The sequence below is a fragment of the Mus caroli genome, unplaced genomic scaffold (genome assembly GCF_978045245.1).
Source record: "Mus caroli unplaced genomic scaffold, Mus_caroli_1 scaffold_13, whole genome shotgun sequence".
In the NCBI taxonomy this organism is placed as follows: domain Eukaryota; kingdom Metazoa; phylum Chordata; class Mammalia; order Rodentia; family Muridae; genus Mus; species Mus caroli.
The window spans coordinates 6358805-6380489 of record NW_028227268.1 but is presented as its reverse complement, the minus strand read 5'-3'; the positions used below and the strand labels follow the sequence as shown (position 1 = coordinate 6380489).

At 46.2% G+C, this 21685-nt stretch overlaps 1 protein-coding gene across 2 annotated transcripts in view; it reads right to left on the bottom strand.

The window, feature by feature from the left end:
- The window catches only part of Grb2 (growth factor receptor bound protein 2), a 68793-nt gene extending 49535 nt beyond the window's left edge, over positions 1-19258 (bottom strand). Inside the window, exons 1-2 of one of the 2 annotated variants that reach the window (XM_021176359.3) lie at positions 19048-19258; positions 9388-9591 (exon numbers count right to left, since the gene is read on the bottom strand). In XM_021176359.3, coding sequence (XP_021032018.1) covers positions 9388-9465 — 78 coding nt within the window. In that variant the 5' untranslated portion in view covers positions 9466-9591; positions 19048-19258. Of the gene's footprint in view, positions 1-8268; positions 8308-9387; positions 9592-19047 lie in introns of those variants that run through there. The other variant, XM_029483666.2, reaches the window with a different exon arrangement.
- Positions 19259-21685: the final 2427 nt, after the last annotated feature.

The window sequence follows — 21685 nt, the reverse complement described above, 5'->3', positions numbered from 1 at the left end:
TTGACCTTTAATGTATTAAGATGCTGTACATCGTTCCGAATCATTGATTACATTTCAAAGCCAAACATTCTGCAAAATGTGACATATAGTAAACCAGAGGCTTGACTAGAACTAAAAGCTGACCCCAAAAATAGGATAAAGAAACCTCTGAATTTGTAATAGAACCAGTTGTGCTCTAACAGGCACCCATGCCAATGTTTCTAGCCCTTGTGTAGAGAGATTACAAGAGAGGGCTACACAGGGACATCCTTTCTAAAAAAAAACAAAACAAAACAAAGCAAAGCAAAGCCCAAGCAAACAAAATGGAAGTTATTAGTGACCTACCGCCTGGAGAACTGTCAATCTATGCCTTTTGAGTTTATGAAGGTCATGTCCACAAACACCCCTACTGTTAGAAAGCTGGCCAGAGAGAGTGAGAGTCCTCCACAAGCCCCACCCCCAGCCTCCAGACTACGGGAAATGCCCGTGCTGGAGAACGAGGAGGTTTCTCAACATCTTCTAGCACAGATGGAACTTTAAGCATATCTGCACTATAAACTTAACAAAACCCAGTTTGTTTCCCTATCTTCTTCTAGACACGAGCTAGGGGCCTGTCTAGAAGATTCATTTGGTTCAAAGAAGGAGAACGGAGACAAACCACACACACACAGAGTGAGCACTGGTGGTGCGCACCTTCAGTCCCAGCACTGGGGAGGCAGAGAGAGGTCTCCAACCTGGTCTACATGCTTGAGGTCAAGTCAACCAGGTATACATCTCAGACCTTGTCTCAAAACAAACTGCAGTGTATCTAGAAAATCACACCCAATTCCTCTAGTATCATAATTACCTACTAACTTAATAACAGAGCTATGAAGATGAATAATCACCTTAAAGAACAGCACAACATAAAATGTGCCTCAGGAAACAAGCATTTTCGATCTCAAAAGCTGTTTAAATATTTGACAAATCTGGTTATCATAGTCCCATAACACACTGGCTAACTCTGAAATAATTCCTTACTGTTATCAGCGACAGAGGTGCTGTTAGATCTGGTCTAGCCGAGAATTTAGGGACCGTTCTCTGCAACTGTCTTAAAGCAAGTAGCCATCAGCCCAGGCAGCAGACAACAGGACAACACAGTATCAACTGTCCCCTGTGAGATTCAGAACTAAATTATTAATAGAAACAATCAAGAAACTGAGCACAGGGAACGAGGAGAGTCAATTATAGAACATTATCTTCATGTATTATGTAACCACTAAAATAATTAGTAAAATATGGAAAATACCAACTTTTAAAAGTTATGTTTTAGCCAGGCGCACGCCCTTGGCACTGGTACTCAAGAGGCAAAGGTAGGTAGATCTCTGTGAGTTCAAGGCCAGCCTGGTCAATAGAGGAAGTTCCAGCACAGCCAAGGCTACATAGAGAAACCCTGCCCAAAAACCAAAAATGAATGAATGTATGAATGAATGAATGTATGAATGAATGAATGTGTGGTGTGTTTCCCGCAGATGTTGCAGAGGGACACTGGGGTTCTGGGTATAGGCACACTGACTGTGCATGTCAGGCATACTGACTGTGCATGTTAGGCACCCCGACTGTGCATGTTAGGCACACTGACTGTGCATGTTAGGCATGCCCTTTGCCACTGAGCTCCATTTTCAGCTACCTGGTGTTTTTACCCACATACAAACCCACATACATGCACACACATGCATACACATGCTTGCCAAGCAAGCTGCACAGGTAAAGGTCAGGGACAACTTTCAGGAGTCAATCCTCTCCTTCTACTATGTTGATTCCAGGAAGAGACCTCAGCTCATCAGGTTTGGCAGCAAGCCTCTTTACCCATGGAGCCATCTCAACAGCCTATACTGTGCAGTAATAAAACTTAGAAGAGTTCTAAAATAGTAATACTAAAAGGGTTTATACAGAATTTGGAGTTTCCTATCCCCCCCACCCCCAAATAATGTAGGATAAAGTAAGTTTAAATGGGCTGGGTGTGGTGGCACAAGCCTCTAATCCCAGCACTTGGGAGGCAAAGAGAACTCAAAGATCACAGATCTCTGTGAGTTCAAGGCCAGCCCGGTCTACACAGAGTTCCAGAACATCCAGGGCTACATAATGTGTCCCTCACGCAAACAAACCAAAACTAAAATCAAATCTATCAGCTGAGCTCTGGGACAGGGTTTTGCAATCCTGAATTTGAGGTAACAGCAGACAAGCACTTACCAGTTTAGTGGGCAGAGGCATAGGATTTAGGAGTTCTCCAACACTGCCTATGGTCCTGAATCATATTAGTAAAATTAACAACAGCTAGCCAGTTACTGTCTATGTATGTTAGTCATAGCTTTGAGCACACTAATGAGTTAGCTCTTTTAAACTTTATGGTGGCCCTAGGAAGGCAGGTATTGTTATTCACATTTTACAGATGAGATAACCAAAATGCAAAATTGCTAAGTAAACTGTCTAAGATCCCAAGTTCACTTGGCTAGTTATTAGGAGAACTAAGATTCAGAAGCTAGCCTGGAGTCCAGCTCTTTATACCACAGAGAAGCGGTTGTTTTCACTTCACATGAAGGAGGCAGTGAAACCAGAGAGGATTTGCCAAGCAGTGCAGGACTTTCCTCAGTCGTCTGGGCTTGGTTGGTTTCTTAAGGTCTCAAAGCTTTGACAGTAAGCACAGACTGTGGTGTACTTTAGTCTAAGAAAGATTTAAAACCAGGGCTGGAGAGATGCTTTGCTCTTAAGAGAGTGGCCTGCTCTCCCTAATGACCAGAGCTTGATTCCCAGTACAGATGTTGGATGGTTCACAGCTCTAGAGAAAGCAGCACACCCTCTTTTGGCCTTAGTTCCTGAGCTACCTCTAGTTTCCTTCACAGGGCAGAAAACACTTAACCGTTCTTAAGGTCAAGACCTCCAGCAAGGGCTTCAACCTTCTGTCACCGAGGCAGGCTGGGGAGCCTCCAGGGGAGAGAGACTGCGTGTCATCAGTCATTTCTTTCCCCAGAAGAGGAAGTGGCTCTCTCCCAGCTCCTCAAGACCTGCAGGAACTGAAAGTTCATTCTCAGCACTGGGGTGGAAACTGACACTCAGCTGACAAGGTGAACGGAAGGGTCAGGAAGCAACTTGCTTTGAAAGAAACTGGTATCTTAGAAACTAAGCTGAGCACGGTGGCTCCTGTCTGTAATCCTCACAGGCTGAGGCAGGAGGGCTTGCCCGAGTTTGAGGCCAGACTGACTACATAGTGATTTCTGTTAACTGACGACTACAAAGTGAAGCAGTGTCTGAAAAAAAAAAAAAAGAGAAAGAGAAAGAGCACAGTTCGCATCTAGGTACTTCACATCTGCAATCCTGGACTCAAAAGGCTACCATAAAGGAAAACCTCGGGCTGGAGAGATGGCTCAGCCGTTAAGAGCACTGATTCTTCTTCTGAAGGTCCTGAGTTCAAATCCCAGAAACCACATGGTGGCTCACAACCATCTGTGATGGGATCTGACGCCCTCTTCTGGTGTGTGTCTGAAGACAGCTGCAGTGTACTTACATAGAATAAATAAATCTTAAAAAAAAAAAAAAAAAAAGAGGAAAACCAGGTCTCTCTGCACTATACTGTGAGTTCCAGGCCAAGCTAGATCCCAGAACGAGACCTTTTCTCGTACCTACACACAAAAGCAAAAATAAGATGCATAAAGTTAACAACTCTCCTGGTCCAATGAAACGAGCAGATACCTCTCAAAGGATGACAGGAACAAACCCCAAATGGTCAATAAAAATATGAACAAGTATTATTCAACCTCACCAGCCATCAGAGAAATGAAAATTAAAACTACAGAGCTCCCAGCTCACAGCTGTAGGAAGTCAGTCCTCTTCTGGCCTCTTCAAGCACTGTATACACATGTGGTGCAGACACACATGCAGGTAAAACACTCATACAGAAAATAAATTTAAAATCTAAAAAAGAAGTAACAATAAATGCTTAAGATTTGTTTACAAAGGGAAACCCTTCATATACTTCTGATGGGAATACAAACTACTCCAGCCACTACGGAAACCAGCACGGGCATTCCTTTAAAAGCTAAAGCTAGAGCCAATGAGATGACAACTCAGCAAGTCGCTCAAGCTTCGTGGCCCAAGTGCAATCCCCAGGATTCACGTGTCAGAAGGAACAGACCAACACCACCACACTGTCCGGTGACTGACACATGCATGCTGTAACATGCTCACAATGCACCCCACACACGATTAAACAGAAAAAGAAAGCCCGAGGAAGGAGACCTGACTTCATTCACACTTGTTCTCTCTCCTCCACATGCATACTGAGACACTCATTTACACATAATATAAACACATGAAGACAATGAAAAATTAAAAACTAAAACTAAACAGCCCATGTGACCAAGCTGCGTCATTCCTCTCCTATGTCTTTGAGACTCAACCTCAAGATCAGAGGTCTCTGATTAGTGTTCACCACAGCACTAGCACAGCAGCTAAGCCATGGAGCCAACATAGGCGGCCAATAACAGAATCAAGAATATGTAGCTTGTGTGTGTGTCTGTGTGTGTGTATACAAAATACATTTTTTTTTCAGCCAAAGAAGTGGTTTGCAGGAAAATGGGTGCAAATGTAGGTAATTATATTAAAGGAGTTAAGTCAGTGTCAGAAAACCAAATACCAAGTGTTTTCTCTCTTTGTGGGCCATACACTGTAGAGATTCAAAAACCATATACATGGCCGGGCGTGGTGGTGCACACCTATTTAATCCCAGCACTGGGGAGGCAGAGGCAGGTGGATTTCTGAGTTTGAGGCCAGCCAGGGCTACACAGAGAAACCCTGTCTTGAAAAAAACAAAACAAAACAAAAAAAACCGAAACCATATACATACATAGATATATACTAATGACATAAAAGTAGCAAAGAACATGCTAAAGGAGGAAAATATGCTCCCAGAACATTATATACATGCATGAGAACAGATTTCCATTACATTGTATAATAACAACAAAGACCGGTACAAAGAAAGGTCTGTTTGTTTGTTTTGTTTGTTTGGGACAGGGGTTCTCTGTGTAGCCTGGCTGTTCTGGAACTCACTCTGTAGACTCAGCTGGTCTATAACTCAGAGATCTACCTGCCTCTGACTCCAAAGTGTTGGGATTAAAGGCGTGCACCACCTAGCTTAATTTTTTTAAGAACAGAAAAAGTACTTAAAACACAACACTCTAGTTTAGCCAACACTACCCACAGGTAGTGGATTTCTCAGTATACCAACACTAGAATTTAAAACATTCCTACTTTCTATTTCTTTATAACTTTTACTCAAATACCACACAGGAGATACAGACACCAGTAGATGCCTGGCAGAAAGCCATAATGTTCCCTTTAGCATCTCTCATAGCATCCTCTCCAACTCCTAACAGCCAAAACCTATACAGGTACTTAGCTCACACAGTGAAGACTGGAGGATTCCAGGTTTGGGCCTCTACAGCTCCCCTAACAGAGGCACACGTTGGAGCTGGTGACAGGGCTTCACGTGTAAATGCACTTGCCACGACACTGGTTAAGCTGAGCGGGAGCACCAGGACCCACACAATGGAAAGAGAGAAAATGACTGACCTTCACAGGCACGCTATGGCACACATACCCTCCCCACACCACCCCCCACAAATATACATGTCAAATTAACAATCTAAGTGAAGAGGTTTTTAAAGGGCCTTGCCTTGGGCTGCTTAGTACCTTAGTACAGTAATGTGTTTTTCTTGCAGAGCTGCTGAACAGAGAGAGTAGTTTGTTTCTTCTCCACCAGCAAAGGCGACCAACCCAGAGTGTGTTCAGAAAATGTAACCCTGAGCCATACAGGCAGCAGACGGGCAGATGCCCAAAAAGCAGAAAGTAAACCCAAAACCTATTTCTCAAGCAGTTCAGGAAGGTAGTGAGTGAATGCTGGTTTCCTTCTAGAACCACTGAAGGCAAGTAAGCAACCCTCAGAGAATTCACAGGGGTCTGTGGACTTAAAGCGACCCTTGGACCCCTAGCAGCAGTACTTGAGGCACATTACTCATACATCCCAACATGGCAGTTTTATGTGGGCCAAGGCTAAACTACAATACAAAGAGCTCTTCACACGCCGTACTTTAGCATTGAGTTACAGCCCCAGTCTCTTCCTCGGGGCCCATTCCAAGCCTCTGTATGGCGATGGGAAACTTAAGCGCACTCAGTGCAAAGGCGTGAAGTGTGCAGGAACAGTCCTTTCACTTAAAGCCCCAGTCACCCTGCTCTGCAAGCCAAACATAAGCACATAAAAGAACAAGAAAGGCGGATGAATTTAAAACCACGCTGGGCAACAGATATAATCTCAAAACAGAACAAGCAAAGAAACAAAAAGTAAACAACAGGAAAAGGAGAGAGAGGACAAGTGTCTCCATATGTCAATCAAAGTTTAAGGACCCATGCCACTCCAGCCACTTTTCAATGTGTCACAAGAGCTATCAAATGTCAGAGCAGTGCTGCAGCTGGCTTACTCCCCACAGAAAGGAGAAAACTGTTTTACCAACAACTCTTCACAGAGAAATCTCCCTCCTCTTCACGAAGCTGTCTCAGAACTATGAGACAAAGGGCAAGCACTGTATCAACACACACATTCATATTCATTCTTGCGCTCTCATTTTTTGGAGTACAGCCACAAGATTACTAACAAACAGCTAATGGCCACTGTTCAAAAGCAATACTGGCATTATGACTTCATACCCCAGTTATCTACCAAATTGGAAAGACTCAAGTGTATGGGTTTCTCTCCCCAAACAGAATGTGAAAGTAAAACACATGAATGTTCTGATTCACCTTCTTCATCATAAACACTCCCAGGAGAACATCAAAACTTGTCAGTCAATTATGGTCTAGGTCTAGGACAAACTTAAGACAGTCATCAGGGAATGCTGTTGCTTAGAGTCCCTGGTTTTGTTTAATTTGTTGATCCAGTGTTAACAGGCAATAGGATACACTAAGAAGAATATGAACTGCCAGCCCTGCAAGTTCAAGTTCCTAGAAGTTAAATGTGGCCTTTATGAATTTAAGACAAACAAAAATCGTGTCAGGCATGGTGGGCCTCACCTATAATCTTAGACTATATAGTGAGTTCTGAGCAGTCCTGGGTTACAGAGACCCTGTCTCAAAAACAAAACAAAACAAAACAAAACAAAACAAAACAAAACCCAAATGAAGAGAAACTGGTTATAAAGAGTTTTCTTTCTTTTTTTTCTTTTTTCTTTTTTTTTGTTTTTCGAGACAGGGTTTCTCTGTGTATCCCTGGCTGTCCTGGAACTCACTCTGTAGACCAGGCTGGCCTCGAACTCAGAAATCCGCCTGCCTCTGCCTCCCGAGTGCTGGGATTAAAGGCGTGCGCCCCCACGCCCGGCTTATAAAGTTTTCTACAGGCTGCTGCAATTGTTGCATGCCTGAGTGAACAGCCTCATTATGAGACAGCACAAGTGGATTATCTACTGTACACAGTAACCAAATGACCTCTGTACCAATGGCACAGTCACTTAGTGGCCAACCTTACCTCTAAATTCTACTGCTCTATAAAGCCAGCAACAGCAACTGGTGCTCTAAAGCCAGGACTGCTGCTCTTCTGTCCAACTCTCAAAGAGCTTTATGTCAGCACAAAGGCTTCTACTCTGGGAGCAGCCCTCTAACACCTCTTCTGTGAAGTTCAACTGACATTTCTAGCACAGGGAATGACTGCAGCAGCCGCATCACAGGGGAAGGAACTTCAAAGCCAAGCTCCCTGATGTGTGACAGTTTTAATTTAAAGCCCATTGCCTGGGATGAGAAATGTGTGAAAAATTCCTCTGAGAATGAAACATCCCATCCAGCACGGAAGCTCTTTAGACAAGAAGGTAAACAACTCAAAACAGCTGCAGGAAGTCCCTGAAACTGACCAGATGCACTAGGCCCTCCCTGGCAAAGTAAGAAAAAGAAGCTCCACGGCTGCTTCTCAGAGACTCAAGCTAAGCTGTCAAGACAAGGCTCAAGGAAGAAGAGCTGGAAAAAGGTTAAGGCCAGACCTGTTGCCTGGAAGAGATTTAGGCCAGAGTCACTTGGAGAAGACACTCTCCAACCTGTTGCGCTGCCTGCAGGCTGTGCAGTGAGCTCCAGGTTTCCCAGCTGTTGTGAGCTGTCACCCATGCTGGGGTGGGACCTGATGACACAGCTGTCTTTGAATCATTTCTGCTCCTGTAAGTAACCCCTCACCCACATTCCTGTAACTCACTCCAATAAAACCCACTGGCTTACCAAGTTGAACTTTATGGTGTCCATACTTTTAAGTCTGTTGTGAGCTCCCTATCTGAGCTGAGTGGCCATGTGTTGCAGCTCCTGGGGAAAGCTTTGTCACACAACACTCTGTCAGTTTGAGCACTGAGGACAAACGTTAACTATTGATAGGGTCACATGAGTCTTTATACTTCTTCCTAATCATGTTTTTTTTTCACTTTCTTCCTCCATAAATAGAAGAGTGTCACTCAGGGGTAGTAAAACAGCTGGCAAATCTCAACAATCTAGACCGAGGCTCAGAGGGAAGAACAGCAAAACAGACACATGCAGCGCTCACTAAGTTTTTCTTCACTTAAATTCACATACTTAGACAACGCTCACCCTATAAAGGAAAATGTCATCCGGAAGGGCAAGCTGCCCCAGCCAGTTGAGTAAACCACCATGTGCAGGTGGAGAGCCAGCCCTCCTGTCTGTCGGAGCAGGGCTCAATAAGCTACAACCGGGACTCACTTCTAAACTGGATCAATTTTTTATGCAGTTAGATTTTAATGTGCAGTAATTGCTCTAGCTCCTCTAAAGAAAGCCAAAATCTGATGTGTATAAGGGCAAGTTAAACACTATGATGTCGAATTCCATTAGGTCCCCCCTCCCTCCCCAGAAATAAGCTGCTGAGCTCTTCGGTGAGTTTGGGCATATATATACACCCCAACCTCTCTAAGCAGCTTCTAGCCCACTAGGATCCTACCACAAAATGCAGAGCCTTCTGACTATGCAGTCTGAAGATTAGAAGAATGTTTTACATAAAAAGAAAAAAATCACATTTAGGATTTTTTAAAATCCCATGTTTGTATTTTTAATTCAACTTCACAAGTTAAGCTTGACACTCAAATCCCTTTCCTTTGACTTTTCTGAATCAACAGAAAAATAGACATTCACACAAAGGCAGTTAAGGACGACACATCACAGCGACTCTCTTATGTCACATTTAATAACCCACTCAGCAGCTACTGCAAGCTACCCAGTCAGACCCGGTGACAAACGCTGAAAGTCTGCACTGACAGAGGAGCAAGCGCAGCTTCTTTGTGTTACCACAGTGAGGGAAGGCAGCCAAGCGTGAGAAGCGACCACAGGAGCTCTTACCTTAAGGATGTCCCCCCTTTTGAAGCTCAGCTCATCGTCAGCAGTAGCTTTGAAGTCATATTTGGCGATGGCTTCCATTCTGAGCGCCGCTCAGTGCTCAGCAGCCTGAAGCAGGGGGAAGGGACTCTTCCCTGCTGAGGAGCTCTGGGCTCAGCCTTCCCTCTTCTGGGGCTATTCTTGCACACTGGGACACACAATGCCACCCTGGATCAGAAGAGTGATGATTAAGACAAGCGGCCAGATCGAAGGCAGCCCCGCCCTGCCAATTGGCCTACACTCCCAGCCCCCACGCCCCCTGGCTCCGCAGAGCTCAGCCCCCTCCTCCTCCCTTCCAGGCAACAGCTCTCCTTCCTCTTTTCAATCTCAGCCCCAGGCGACTGACAGGTCCAGCAGCCAATAGCAGCAGCTGCTGACGCTATGCCAGAATACACTTCCTCTTCCTTCCCGCAGGGTGTACACTCAGGAGCCGGTGAGAGCCTCCTTCAGTCAGTCTCAGCCTTTCCTCCAGCAGCCCTTCACACATCTCCCGCACCCAAGGCAGTTCCTGCAGTCCACTTAAAGACAGGCCCCCTGAAGGTGTGGCCACTCCTTCCCGTCCCTCGCCACCAGCTGCTGCCCTGAGAACCAAGATGCTCCCACTCTGTCAGAATCCACGCAGGACTTGGGTCTCCAGCAACTCTACTCTTTATTGAAACTAAACCTTGATCTGTTCTCATGAAGTGATGAGAGAGCAAGCCTGGAACCTTTTTAATTCCACTGACTGCAATGATACAACTGATACAATGAGCACCAGCTTCATTCACGCCCAACTTATCATCTAGTCACAGAGAAAGACAGCTCAGGGGTCTTTGCTGGAGGGGGTGGTGGTAGGACTCCACTCTTGCACAAGATACCCAAGATCCAGGGTCTGCCTAGTCCTTCAGATAGATGGCCTGGGTTTAAAATCCAGGAAGAGCCTGCCTATACCTTATTTTTACCCAGCACAAGAGCATGGCTGACGTTCTCATTTATATTTAAAAGGAATCTGTTTCGGCGAATCTGGAGATGGGATGGGTTTCACAACGGAACTCCTTGTAAGTACACCAGACTGCCCTAGAATTTGAGGTGATCCTCCTGGTTCGCCCCTGGAGTGCTGAGACAAGTACATACTATCAAGTCTCCCACCTCAAGTATCTTCTCTGGGGACAGGTAAATACAGGCTGGTGCCGGAAGGTCAGACCCCAGCTACATCCTGTTCCCCTCACACAAATGCTTTCCTCAGTCAGGAGCGTCCCACACCGAGGAAGCAGTAGTGGACAACTCTGCTACTTCTCCACGGTGTATCCAGTGACACTGGACTGGGACAGCGTGGTCATGAGCAGGGGCCTAGCCTCACCTCTGCAACCCTAAGGGAAATGAAGCCCCATTCTTCTCTGCAGACACAGTCCTCAGACAAACTAAACAAAGGTAGACAAGGGCCCTGGAGGATGGGAGCAGATTATTTATAGTGGCGCCTTTCTTGGATAATTATCACATTAGCAGCTCATTTGAGGGGCAAGGGTGACTATGATTCGTTTGTTCTAAAGTTAACATTTGGGGCATTCATCAGGCATAACTGCAAATAGGCTAGGCAGCAACCCTGGGAATATTCAGCCAAGGTAGCCAGAGTGCGGCCAAGGGGAAAGAGGTCACCGGGTAGGAAGTCCTTAGCAAAGTCTCAAGATTATCATCCCCAAAACACCACACCATGGCTTGTGCCTCACGGTCACCCCTTAGCCGGTCTACGTGGTGCCACCTCTCAAGAGAAGGAGAAGAAAACAATCCTAGCAAGTATAAAAGTATTAAATACAAGGGTGCACCCCAGTACCTCCATATAATGTTCTGTAGTTATTCTTGATAGCTATAATTTTCTTAAAAACTCAAATATATCTGGGTGCCTTGAGTGCATTGTGCATCTGGGCACCATGCGCATGCCTGGTGCCCTAGGAGACCAGAAGAGGCTGTTAGGTCCGTAAGATATCTTACATAAATGCTGGGATCCACACACAAGTCTCCTGGAAGAATTAATGAGTGTTCTTTTTTTTTTTTTTTTTTGAGACAGGGTTTCTCTGTGTAGTCTTGGCTGTCCTGGAACTCACTCTGTAGCCCAGGCTGGCCTCGAACTCAGAAATCCGCCTGCCTCTGCCTCCCGAGTACTGGGATTAAAGGCGTGTGCCACCACACTCGGCTTAATGAGTGTTCTTAACCTCCTGCCATCTCCCCATCCCTGAGAGCTCTTTGCTTTGATTTGCATTTCTTTTTTTTTTTTAACTTCCAGTCATACATACACACACACCTGGGAAGAGTGACGAATACATTTGTGTGTGTGTGATATGCATATATGATTTAATGCTCAGTGTATCTTAGAAGGTAGTCAGAAGACTGGGTCTGGTTTAAAAGCCTTACTCAGTACTATAAGTGTTAACAGATAGAGTATTTGAATGGATGGCATTTCTCCTGTCTTCCCACACCATAAAGGCTCAACTTTAAGCTGCATTGGTCTAATTCCATGGGGGAGAGGGAGAGAGAGGGTGGAAGAGAGGAGAGGGGAGAGGGAGACAAAGAATGAGACTATGAGAACGTAAACAAGAATACAATCTTATAAATTCCTTTAGGCTACTAATTCCCCTATCACTTCAACAATTAAAACTATTTTCTTAGACTTTACACATGTGATGGGCTCTAGAGCTGTGTGCTACATGGCTCAGAGATGTTCTCACTGGGTACCATTAGTGCGCTCTGTCACTTATCTTCCTGTGGAGCACAGCTAGAGCGAAAGGTCAGTGGGAAAGTGGTACCCTAGCTCAGTCACCAGACGGGGTGTGTGCGTGTGTGTGTGTGTGAGTGTGTGTGTGTGTGTGTGTGTGTGTGTGAGTGTGTGTGTGAGAGAGAGAGAGAGAGAGAGACAGAGAGAGAGAATCACTGTACACGTTTACCTTCAGAGTCTTCCTTTAATAATCTTGTACACAGAGTAAATTCCAGGACAACAAGAGCTACAGAGAGAAACCCTGTCTTGAAAAACCAAAAAGAAGCCGGGCGTGGTGGTGCACGCCTTTAATCCCAGCACTCGGGAGGCAGAGGCAGGCGGATTTCTGAGTTCGAGGCCAGCCTGGTCTACAAAGTGAGTTCCAGGACAGCCAGGGCTACACAGAGAAACCCTGTCTCGAAAAACCAAAAAAAAAAAAAAAAAAAGAAAAACCAAAAAGAAAAACAAAATGTGTATAGCATAGGATTTTTGTTGCCATCTTTAATGGAAGATTGGAATTCCTTTGTTGTAGATAATCTAATCCATTCAGGTTTTCCAAGTGAAATGTTAATTTTTATATGCCACATACATGGAAGTATTTCATTTTCTCACATTTATCTATTTGTGTGTTTGTACACGTATTCCCACCTACACATGGAGGTCAGAGGACAGTTTTTAGGAGTCAGTTCTCAATTCAAACCAAGTAGGTTCTTGGGAGAGAACCCAGGTCCCAGGCGTGGCAGCTGGCACTTTTTGTTTTGTTTGGGTTGGTTTTTTTGAGACAGGGTTTCTCTGTATAGCCCTGGCTGTCCGGGAACTCACTCTGTAGACCAGGCTAGCCTCCAACTCAGAAATCCGCGTGCCTCTGCCTCCCGAGTGCTGGGATTAAAGGCGTGCGCCACCACGCCCAGCGGCAGCGGGCACTCTTATTTGCTGAGCTATATCTCTATAGCCTCTGCTTTGATTTTCTGCATTGTGACTGATTAGACAGTCTCACCTTTCACTACTTCAGACATCTGCATTTTGGTTTTTAAGGCAAACTCTTTGTGCTGGCCCTAAATTCAGGTGGATCCCCTGGCTGTATCCGCTCAGGTGCTACCATTACAGGCAATAAACCACAGTGCTTACTGTTAAAAATACTACTCAGGACCTGCAAAAATGAGTTGAATGTGGTGCCAGATACTGAAAACTACCTCGCCTGTGTTTGTGTAGAGAGACAACACCTCTTGTAGCCCAGGCTGGCTCCCAGCTCTTCGTAGCACAGGATGGCCTCCCTAGTGCTGGGGTCACAGGTGTGCAGCACCAAACCCTGTTTAACTAATGTAGGGATCCAGTCTAGGGCTCTTAAACACTTAGCAAACAGGGCATGGACTAAGCCTCATCCCGAGCCTGACTGTGGGGTTTTCTACCCCTGTACAGCTGTGCTGCAGGTGTCTGTCTCAGGTTCTGAATGACATAAAATGCATGGCATGGGGCTGGTGAGATCGATCATTTGGTAAGAGCACCCGACTGCTTTTCCAAAGGTCCGAAGTTCAAATCCCAGCAACCACATGGTGGCTCACAACCACCCGTAATGAGATCTGATGCCCTCTTCTGGTGCATCTGAAGACAGCTACAGTGTACTTACATTAAATAAATAAATAAATCTTTTTTAAAAAAATGCATGGCATTCTGCTACATTGTATTTTGACAATGACAGTCTTTGAGTTTTATTGATTCCTGCTTTTCAAAGACAACAATATAATCCTAGGTCTCCATCCAGTTCGTGTAAACCAACACAACACATAAATGTATGCTAGCGATCATCCCCTCTACTATAACAGAACACTATTACCCCTGTGTCGCACCCTCACTGTTTTTGCAGTCAGCAGTATTACTTATGTGGTGGCTTGAATATGCTTGGCCCAGGGAGTGGCACTATTAGGAGGTGTGGCCTTGTTGAAGGAAGTGTGTCACCTAGGGGGTGGGCCTTGAGACCCTTCACCTAGCCTCCTAGAACCTGTCTTCTCCTATTTACATTCAGATGAAGATGTAGACTCTCAGCTCCTCCAGCACCATGGCTGCCTGGTCACTGCCATGATCCCACCATGATGATAATGGACTGAACCTCTGACCCTGTAAGGCAGCCCCAATGAAAGTTGTCTTAGTCATGGTGTCTCCTTACAGCAATGGAAACCCTAAGACTTTATATTGAGATCACAAACCAAAGACCTTATAGATACTTTGGTGTAAGGCCCAGATTCAACTATTTCCTTAGCATTTGCAACACAATAAAAATAAATAAACGGTGAGGCCTGAGAAGCAACTTACACTTACCAAATCCTAGCAGCAGCTCGAATGGGAGATAAGGCTGACAGCACAGCACCTACCTAGTAAGCCACCTTGATGGTTAGAGTGCTAACTGGTACCAAGGGTCCCTTTCCAACTCTGAGTCTACATGTGACAGTAAATCTGGAACTGGTACCCACATAGATGAACTCAGAAGAACTCTTATGACAGACACATTAACAACTCTACTAATTACAACCTGGGGCTGAGCTTGGAGCTGCTGATGACACTCCTCAGCAAAGCCCTTGCCTGTCACACTGAAGGCCCTGGGTTCAAGATGTGAAGGTATATGCCTATAATCTCAGCTGTAACAGAGAAGTCAGGCTCAGTCTAAGCTGCACAGCAAGTTTTAATGGAGAGCGGTAAAGTATTCCTTAGCATGCTCTCTGCGCTAGGCTTCGCTCCAGCATAGCACCAGACAGACAGACATGTTTTAAAGTTAAGTCACCCCACCTGACAGTCTTAATGCTACTTTACATACATAAGGACTAATTATGGGGGCTGGAAATGCAGCCCGGCTGGTGGAGTGCTTGCCTAGCATGCACAAAGCTCTGATTTGGATCCCTGGCATTATGTAAACAGGGTGTGGTGGTTCATCTGCAATCCCAGCACTTCGGGAGGTAGAAGCAAAAGGATCAGAAATTCAAGCTCACACACAACTACATGAGGTTGAAACTAGCCTGCTAATAGAAGATAAACTAATAGACAAAGCCAAAAAAAAAAAAATTGAGCATGGGCTTGAGGTGTATAGCACAGTGGTATCGAGTTTATCTACCATGTGCAAGGTCCCAAGATCACGATCAGCACTAGAATGAAACACAGCCACTGCTACAGGAACCGGATGCACAGTAGAATACAAGCTTGACCATCGTGAATAGGGTTCTAGTTTAATTTCTCCCGGGGGAAGGTGGGCGACTAAATCCAAGTATTTGTATGCAACTCTATTTTTTTTTAAGATTTATTTATTATATATAAGTACACTGTAGCTGTCTTCAGACACACCAGAAGAGGGCATCAGATTTCAGTACAGATGGTTGTGAGCCACCATTTGGTTGCTGGGAATTGAACTCAGGATCTCTGGAAGAGCAGTCCAGTGCTCTTAACCCCTGAGCCACCTCTCCAGCCCGCAACTCTATTTTTAAATCAGCCCATTCAGGGACTAATTTATTGTTGGGTGTCTGCTTGTTGTGGAGAGACACAACTTTTCCTGGAGAGACACACCACATTCATCTACTCAACCCAGCTAGGAGTCCACCAAAGTCCAACCTGGTGAGCCAGTAAGTTTTATTGGAGAGTTACAGGAATGTGGGTGGGTAAGGGGTTGCTTACAGGAGCAGAAATGACTCAAAGACAGCTGCATCAACCAAATTCCACCCCAGAAAGTGTCAGCTCACAGAAGCTGGGAAACCTGGAGCTCACTGCACAGCCTGCAGGCAGCACAACAGGTTGGAGAGTGTCTTTTCAAAGTGACTCTGGCCTAAGCCTCTTCCAGGCAGCTCGGACTGTCTCTGCAGTTGGCCTTGTCTCCATCTTCTTTGCAGTTTTGTTGGTCTGAGAGTCTCCTTCATACCTGGAGGGACTCAGCTCTCATTGCTTAGTCTGACAGGTGGGGCCTAGTGAATCTGGTCAGGTTTAGGGACTTCTTGCAGCTATTTTGAGTCCTTCCGTTCACATTCTGCAATCTTGCCTGAGTTCTGCCACCACTTAACTGTGACAGTGTCCCCTCCCAAGTGGTAGCAGAAGCACTGGGGTGAGGCTGAAGCAGAATGACTCAGAGCAAAACCAGGGCCAATATTGGTGCACACCTGCAATCCCAACACTCAGAAAGCAGAGGCAAGAGAATCTCTGTGAGTTTAAGGCCAGCCTAGTTAGTCTACAGATAGAGTTCTAAGAAAGCCAGGACTAAACAGAGAGACACTGACCTTGCCTCAAAATAAATCAATAGAGAAATAATTTGAGACCAACTTGGACAATACATCAAGACCTTGTCTCAAGAAAAATTGAATAAAAAAAATTTTAAAGAATTATTTATTATATGTATATGAGCACACTGTAGCTGTCTTCAGACAGACCAGAAGAGGGTGTCAGATCCCATTACAGATGGTTGTGAGTCACCATGTGGTTGCTGGGAATTGATCTCAGGACCTCTGGAAGAGCAGTCAGTGCTCTTAACCACTGAGCCATCTCTCCGGAGAGCCCATAAAAAAATTTTTAATTGGCAGGTTATGTTTATACATACAAATTTTAAGAATCACTGTTAAAATGAGGAAACACTAAGCAAATTTTAAAATTTGCATTTCAGATAATGTACTATGTCTGAACAAAGAAAATGATGCACATTAGACTTGGCACAACTCAGGGGAAAATCAACTTTGACAATCACCAAACCATAAATCTCAGTAACCATGGCCAATCAGCAGGTAACTGACTACGTCTCAGTGCCTGCCTGACGGGAGAGGGGCAGCTCTGCTTTGCCATCTCTGCAGTCTAACACTCCATAATTCTCTAAGGGCTGCTGTACACACGAGACATAATGGAAATCATGAAAAAAATCTCAGTAACACAGCAAACGGTGCTTAAAACCAACTATTGGGCCAGAGAGAAGAATAGTTCGGCTGTTAAAAAAAAAGCACTGGCTGCTCTTCCAAAGGACCTGGGTTCAATTCCCGACACCCATATATGGCTGCTCACAACCCTCTGTAACTCCTGTTCAAGGGTATTGGTCCTCCTTTAGCCTCGGAGGGCACCACGCATGTACACACATGGTGAAGACACACACACATACATGCAGGCAAATACACTCAAGAATGTAAAAAACTTAAAAATCACTTATAAACGCCTGATTAGGACTAAATCATTAGGGTAGATAGGTAGGCTTTAATTCACAAATATCAAAGTTCTCTTCTAGCCAGGCATGGTGGTGCACGCCTTTAATCCCAGCACTCGGGAGGCAGAGGCAGGCAGATTTCTGAGTTCGAGGCCAGCCTGGTCTACAAAGTGAGTTCCAGGACAGCCAGGGCTATACAGAGAAACCCTGTCTCGAAAAACCAAAAAGAATAACAATAACAAAGTTCTCTTCTATTTCAAGCTATCTTACTTCACAAACTCCATGGGTGAATTCTCATTTAACAATAGTTAATCTCACTAAAACCTTAAAAAGGAGTCTTTCAGCTCCCAAACTGACTCAATCTCCCTTACTGACAGTGAGGGGAAACAGGAGGGAGCAAGAAGGAAAATACTACGCACAAACCATGATCTGTGAAGAAAACACCAAAATACAAGTAACACAAGCAAACAGGCAAAATCCACTTGTGAGCTGGTGGCACTATCGCTTACTTAGGGATGAATTCAGTCTTTTGAGTTTCCTAGTTCCCAGGGGGAGAACTTAAACAGCCCCCTACCACCAACACCACCACCCGCGCCGGCGCCCGCGCCCGCGCCCCTGGCTCCCAAGTAGCCCTTCTGGCTGCCTGAAGAATACAGTGGACTTTAAAAAGGAATGCAAACAGGGAAGGTATCTCCCTCCAAAAGAAAAGGGGATCTTAGAACGACGGAGAAAATGAACAGTGCCCAAACCAGCAGAAACTTGAAAATTATAACGGAGAACAGCAAGAAGGGGAAGTAGATTATTTTTTTAAAAGGGGGCGGAGGGGCCAATGAGTGGCGTTACTGATGCATTTCGTGTCCCTAGTAGAGTAGAATGGAGACAGAAGGCAAAAACGGCAAAGTGAAAGAGAGGTGAAGAAGTAAAAAAAAAAAAAACAAAAAACAAAAACAAACCCAAACAACAACAACAAAAACAATTTCTCTAACCTCTTTCTGAGTGTCAACAGCACCGAAAGATGACGTTGATCGCGCTTCGGCTCCCCGGCAAACTGCACTGCTATAGCTTTTGAACACGGCCTAAAATCCCTTTCTTACCAACCCACACGACCTAAGAGTGTTGCAGGAACCAGCGGGGCTTTCTCCCCAAAATTCCTTCCTTCCAGCATTCCCATCCGCTGCTGCTGCTGCTGCTTCCCCCCACCCCCAACAAGTTTTTTTTTTTTCTTTCTCAAGTCCTTCTAAAAAAGAAGCGCCCAACTCTCACAAAGACCCGTCGGCGGGTCCGGGTAACAATCATTCTAAGTCACGGTGGATTCCCGCACACAATTCCACCGCAAGATGCCAAGAGGCGGTGACGTGATGGCCTTGCAGGTCAAAGGAGCATCAATCACCACGTTAGCTGCGGGCACCTAATCCCCCGCCTCCCGGGCTCAGTCAGCCTGACTCAGAGCAGCAGCCTGCGCCTCTCGGCTGCTCCGGGCTCCCCTGCGCCCAGCCGGACCTCCCCGGCGGGCCGGGTCTCTGCCCCGAGCGGGAGGAAGACCGGCACCAGGAAGGAAGCGCCCCAAAAGGGGAAACGAGGAGACGGCTGCGCAGCCGCTGAGCTCGGGTCCCAGCCTTCCCCGGCCCGCGAGCGGCCCTCCCCGGCAGCCCGGAGCAGCCCGGGCCCGAGGTGCTCGGCGCCGCACGGCGCGGGGACCACGGAGCTCCCGCTCACTTCCCGCCCGCTCCCCTGCACTCACTGTGACGCGCCGTCCACTCCGTCACCCGGCCGGGCCCGCCCTGCGCTGCCGCCCGCAGCCGCCAACCTCGCTGCTGCTCCCCGACTGCGGCGCCCGCTGCCCCGACCGCCGTCCCGGCCGCAGCCCCGCTCGTTCTCGCCGCCGCCGCCGCCCGATCGCAGAAGCAACAGAGCAACCTAGCTTCCGCTCCTCGCCAGGGTCCCGCGAGAACTTCCCCACGCGGCCCCGCCCCGCCGCGCCCCGCCCCCACGAGACTTCCCCCGGCGGAAAAGGCCTAGAGCGCAAGCGCTCCTCCTCCGCTCCGCCCGGCAGGTAGCCTAGAGGGGGGCTTCGCGCATGCGTCAGCTCGCCCCGCAGCAGGTGGCACGGACTCGGCTCCGCCCCTGAGCCGTTGTAACCCTCTACGTGCCGGAGCAAATGAATTACAGCTCTGCTCTAGAGGAACGGCGCTTTCCACACTCTAATCACGTCCTTTCTACCAAAGCAAAGCAAAGAGGCCCCGAGGAGCGGGGAGAGATCTTAGGATGGCTCAACCCAAATAGAGGACCAGTTCTAGAAACGTTTGGGGATCTGGTTCGTGCAACCTGCAGTATTCGATGAATTGTTTGATTAGTCTGTTCACGCAGTGAACCACATGCCCAGTGTAAGTAAGCACTGTGCTGGGTAAAGAAGATGAAACGACGAGCAGAGATCCTGGCGTTCAAGAGGTTAAATCGAGAGAAGCAGCAGAAGAATAAACAAGTAATGTCTCGGTTGGAGAGACCTCTCAGGTCAAAAACCGCTTGCTGCTCTTCAGAGGACCTGCACCCACATCAGATGGCTCATAACTGTCTCTAACCCCAGTTCCAGGAGATTTAGTGCCGCTGGCCTCTGATAGCACTAGCATTCACCTGCACACACCCTCATGCGGGCACACACACACAGAGCTATAACACGTACACATAGCTCTTTGGGGGAATGCTGAGGAAGCCAAAAAGATAGAGAAAGGCTGGCTCTGTTCCTCAGCCCCACTGTATAAAAGACTTAACAAAGAAGGTGATGTGGAGCTGAGTACTGGAGGGCGAGTAGGAGTTCCACAGCACAGGAGCCAGGGTAAGTGCTTAGCCGACAAATGGAATGGCACAGAACAGAGAGATGGATGGAGGCGTGAGAAAGTCGTGTTCTGTGCGATGCAAAGTACATAGGTTCCTGTGCGGGCCTGCCGGTTTGGGGGGAGTAGTAGATGAAGCTTGGAGAAGTACCTCTCAGTTCCAAAAGCTCTTTTCAATTATAGGAGAGCAAGAACGCAGCCAATGTCAATGTGTTCTCTAGAAGCCAACAAAATACAGTTAAGAATACCCAAGCCTCTGCTACAATAATGAGCCCACTAAAATAAGGCAAGTGAATTGCTCTTTCAACAAGTGTTTACTGAACATCATTTGCAATTGAAAATGCCTTTCAGAGCAAAAGATGAAGCCAATGACTCCAGCAGTTTGCAATCTATATAGAGCTACTTAGTTTCAAAGAGAAGAGCGCTGGCCCTAAGTACCAGGGACCTACATATTAAAATGACCAGTTACAAAAGGGAGAGCTGCTGGGCAGAGGTGGCCCATGCCTATTAATCCCAGCACTTGGGAGGCATAGGCAGGTGGATTTCTGAGTTCGAGGCGAGCTTGGTCTACAGTGTGAGTTCCAGGACAGCCAGGATGGCACAGAGAAACCCTGTCTTCTCATTTGGTGGTAGAATAATGAGAGGTGAAGCCAGGGTGCTCATCTTAGGTTTCAGTGTCAAGTGATGTGCAACCTTGAAGCCTGGGAAGTAGATATCTGTAGGAAGTGACAATATACCACCCAAATACCAGAGTCACAACAACTCCATAGGACAGCTAATGCCTTCATTTCATTCTTAGATACAGACAGTGAGAAGACAGATCTTGTGACCTACCACCTGTTAGCCCTTCACCAGGAGTTCTGAGGCAAGAGGATTAAGACTTTTGAGGCTGTAAAACTGGAGAGATGGCTCAGTGGTTAAGAGCACTTGAGAAAGACCCAGGCTTCATTCCCAGCATCTTCATGGCACTAACGATCATCTATAACTCCAGTTCCTGGGAATCCAAGGTCACTTTCTGACACCACACACAAATACGGTACACATACATCCTTGTAGGCAAAGCACTCATACAAATAAAGTAAAAAATAATTTTAAAGGGGGTTTGAGTTTATCCTGAGCTGTATGGCAAGAGCCTGTCACTAAGAACAAAACAAAAATTTTAAGGAAAAGATGTTAATAAAGAATACAAAATATTAAATATGCCCAAAATTAACCCAGTCATACCTTGCTCTAAAACTTGAGTTTTCTTCCCCCACTATATTCTAGAGTAGTGGATGGGGGGAACAGAAATGAAGGAGAAGGAATTAGGGCTGGAGAGCTGGCTCAGTGGTTAAGAGCACTCATTGCTCTCCCAAAGGTCCTGAGTTCAATTCCCAGCACTTATATGGCAGCTCTTCTGGTGTGCAGATATACATACAGAAAAGTACATGTGTGTGTGTGTATGTATATATGTAAATAAATCTTTTTTTTTTTTTTTCTGAGACAGGGTTTTTCTGTATAGCCCTGGCTGTCCTGGAACTCACTTTGTAGACCAGGCTGGCCTCAAAC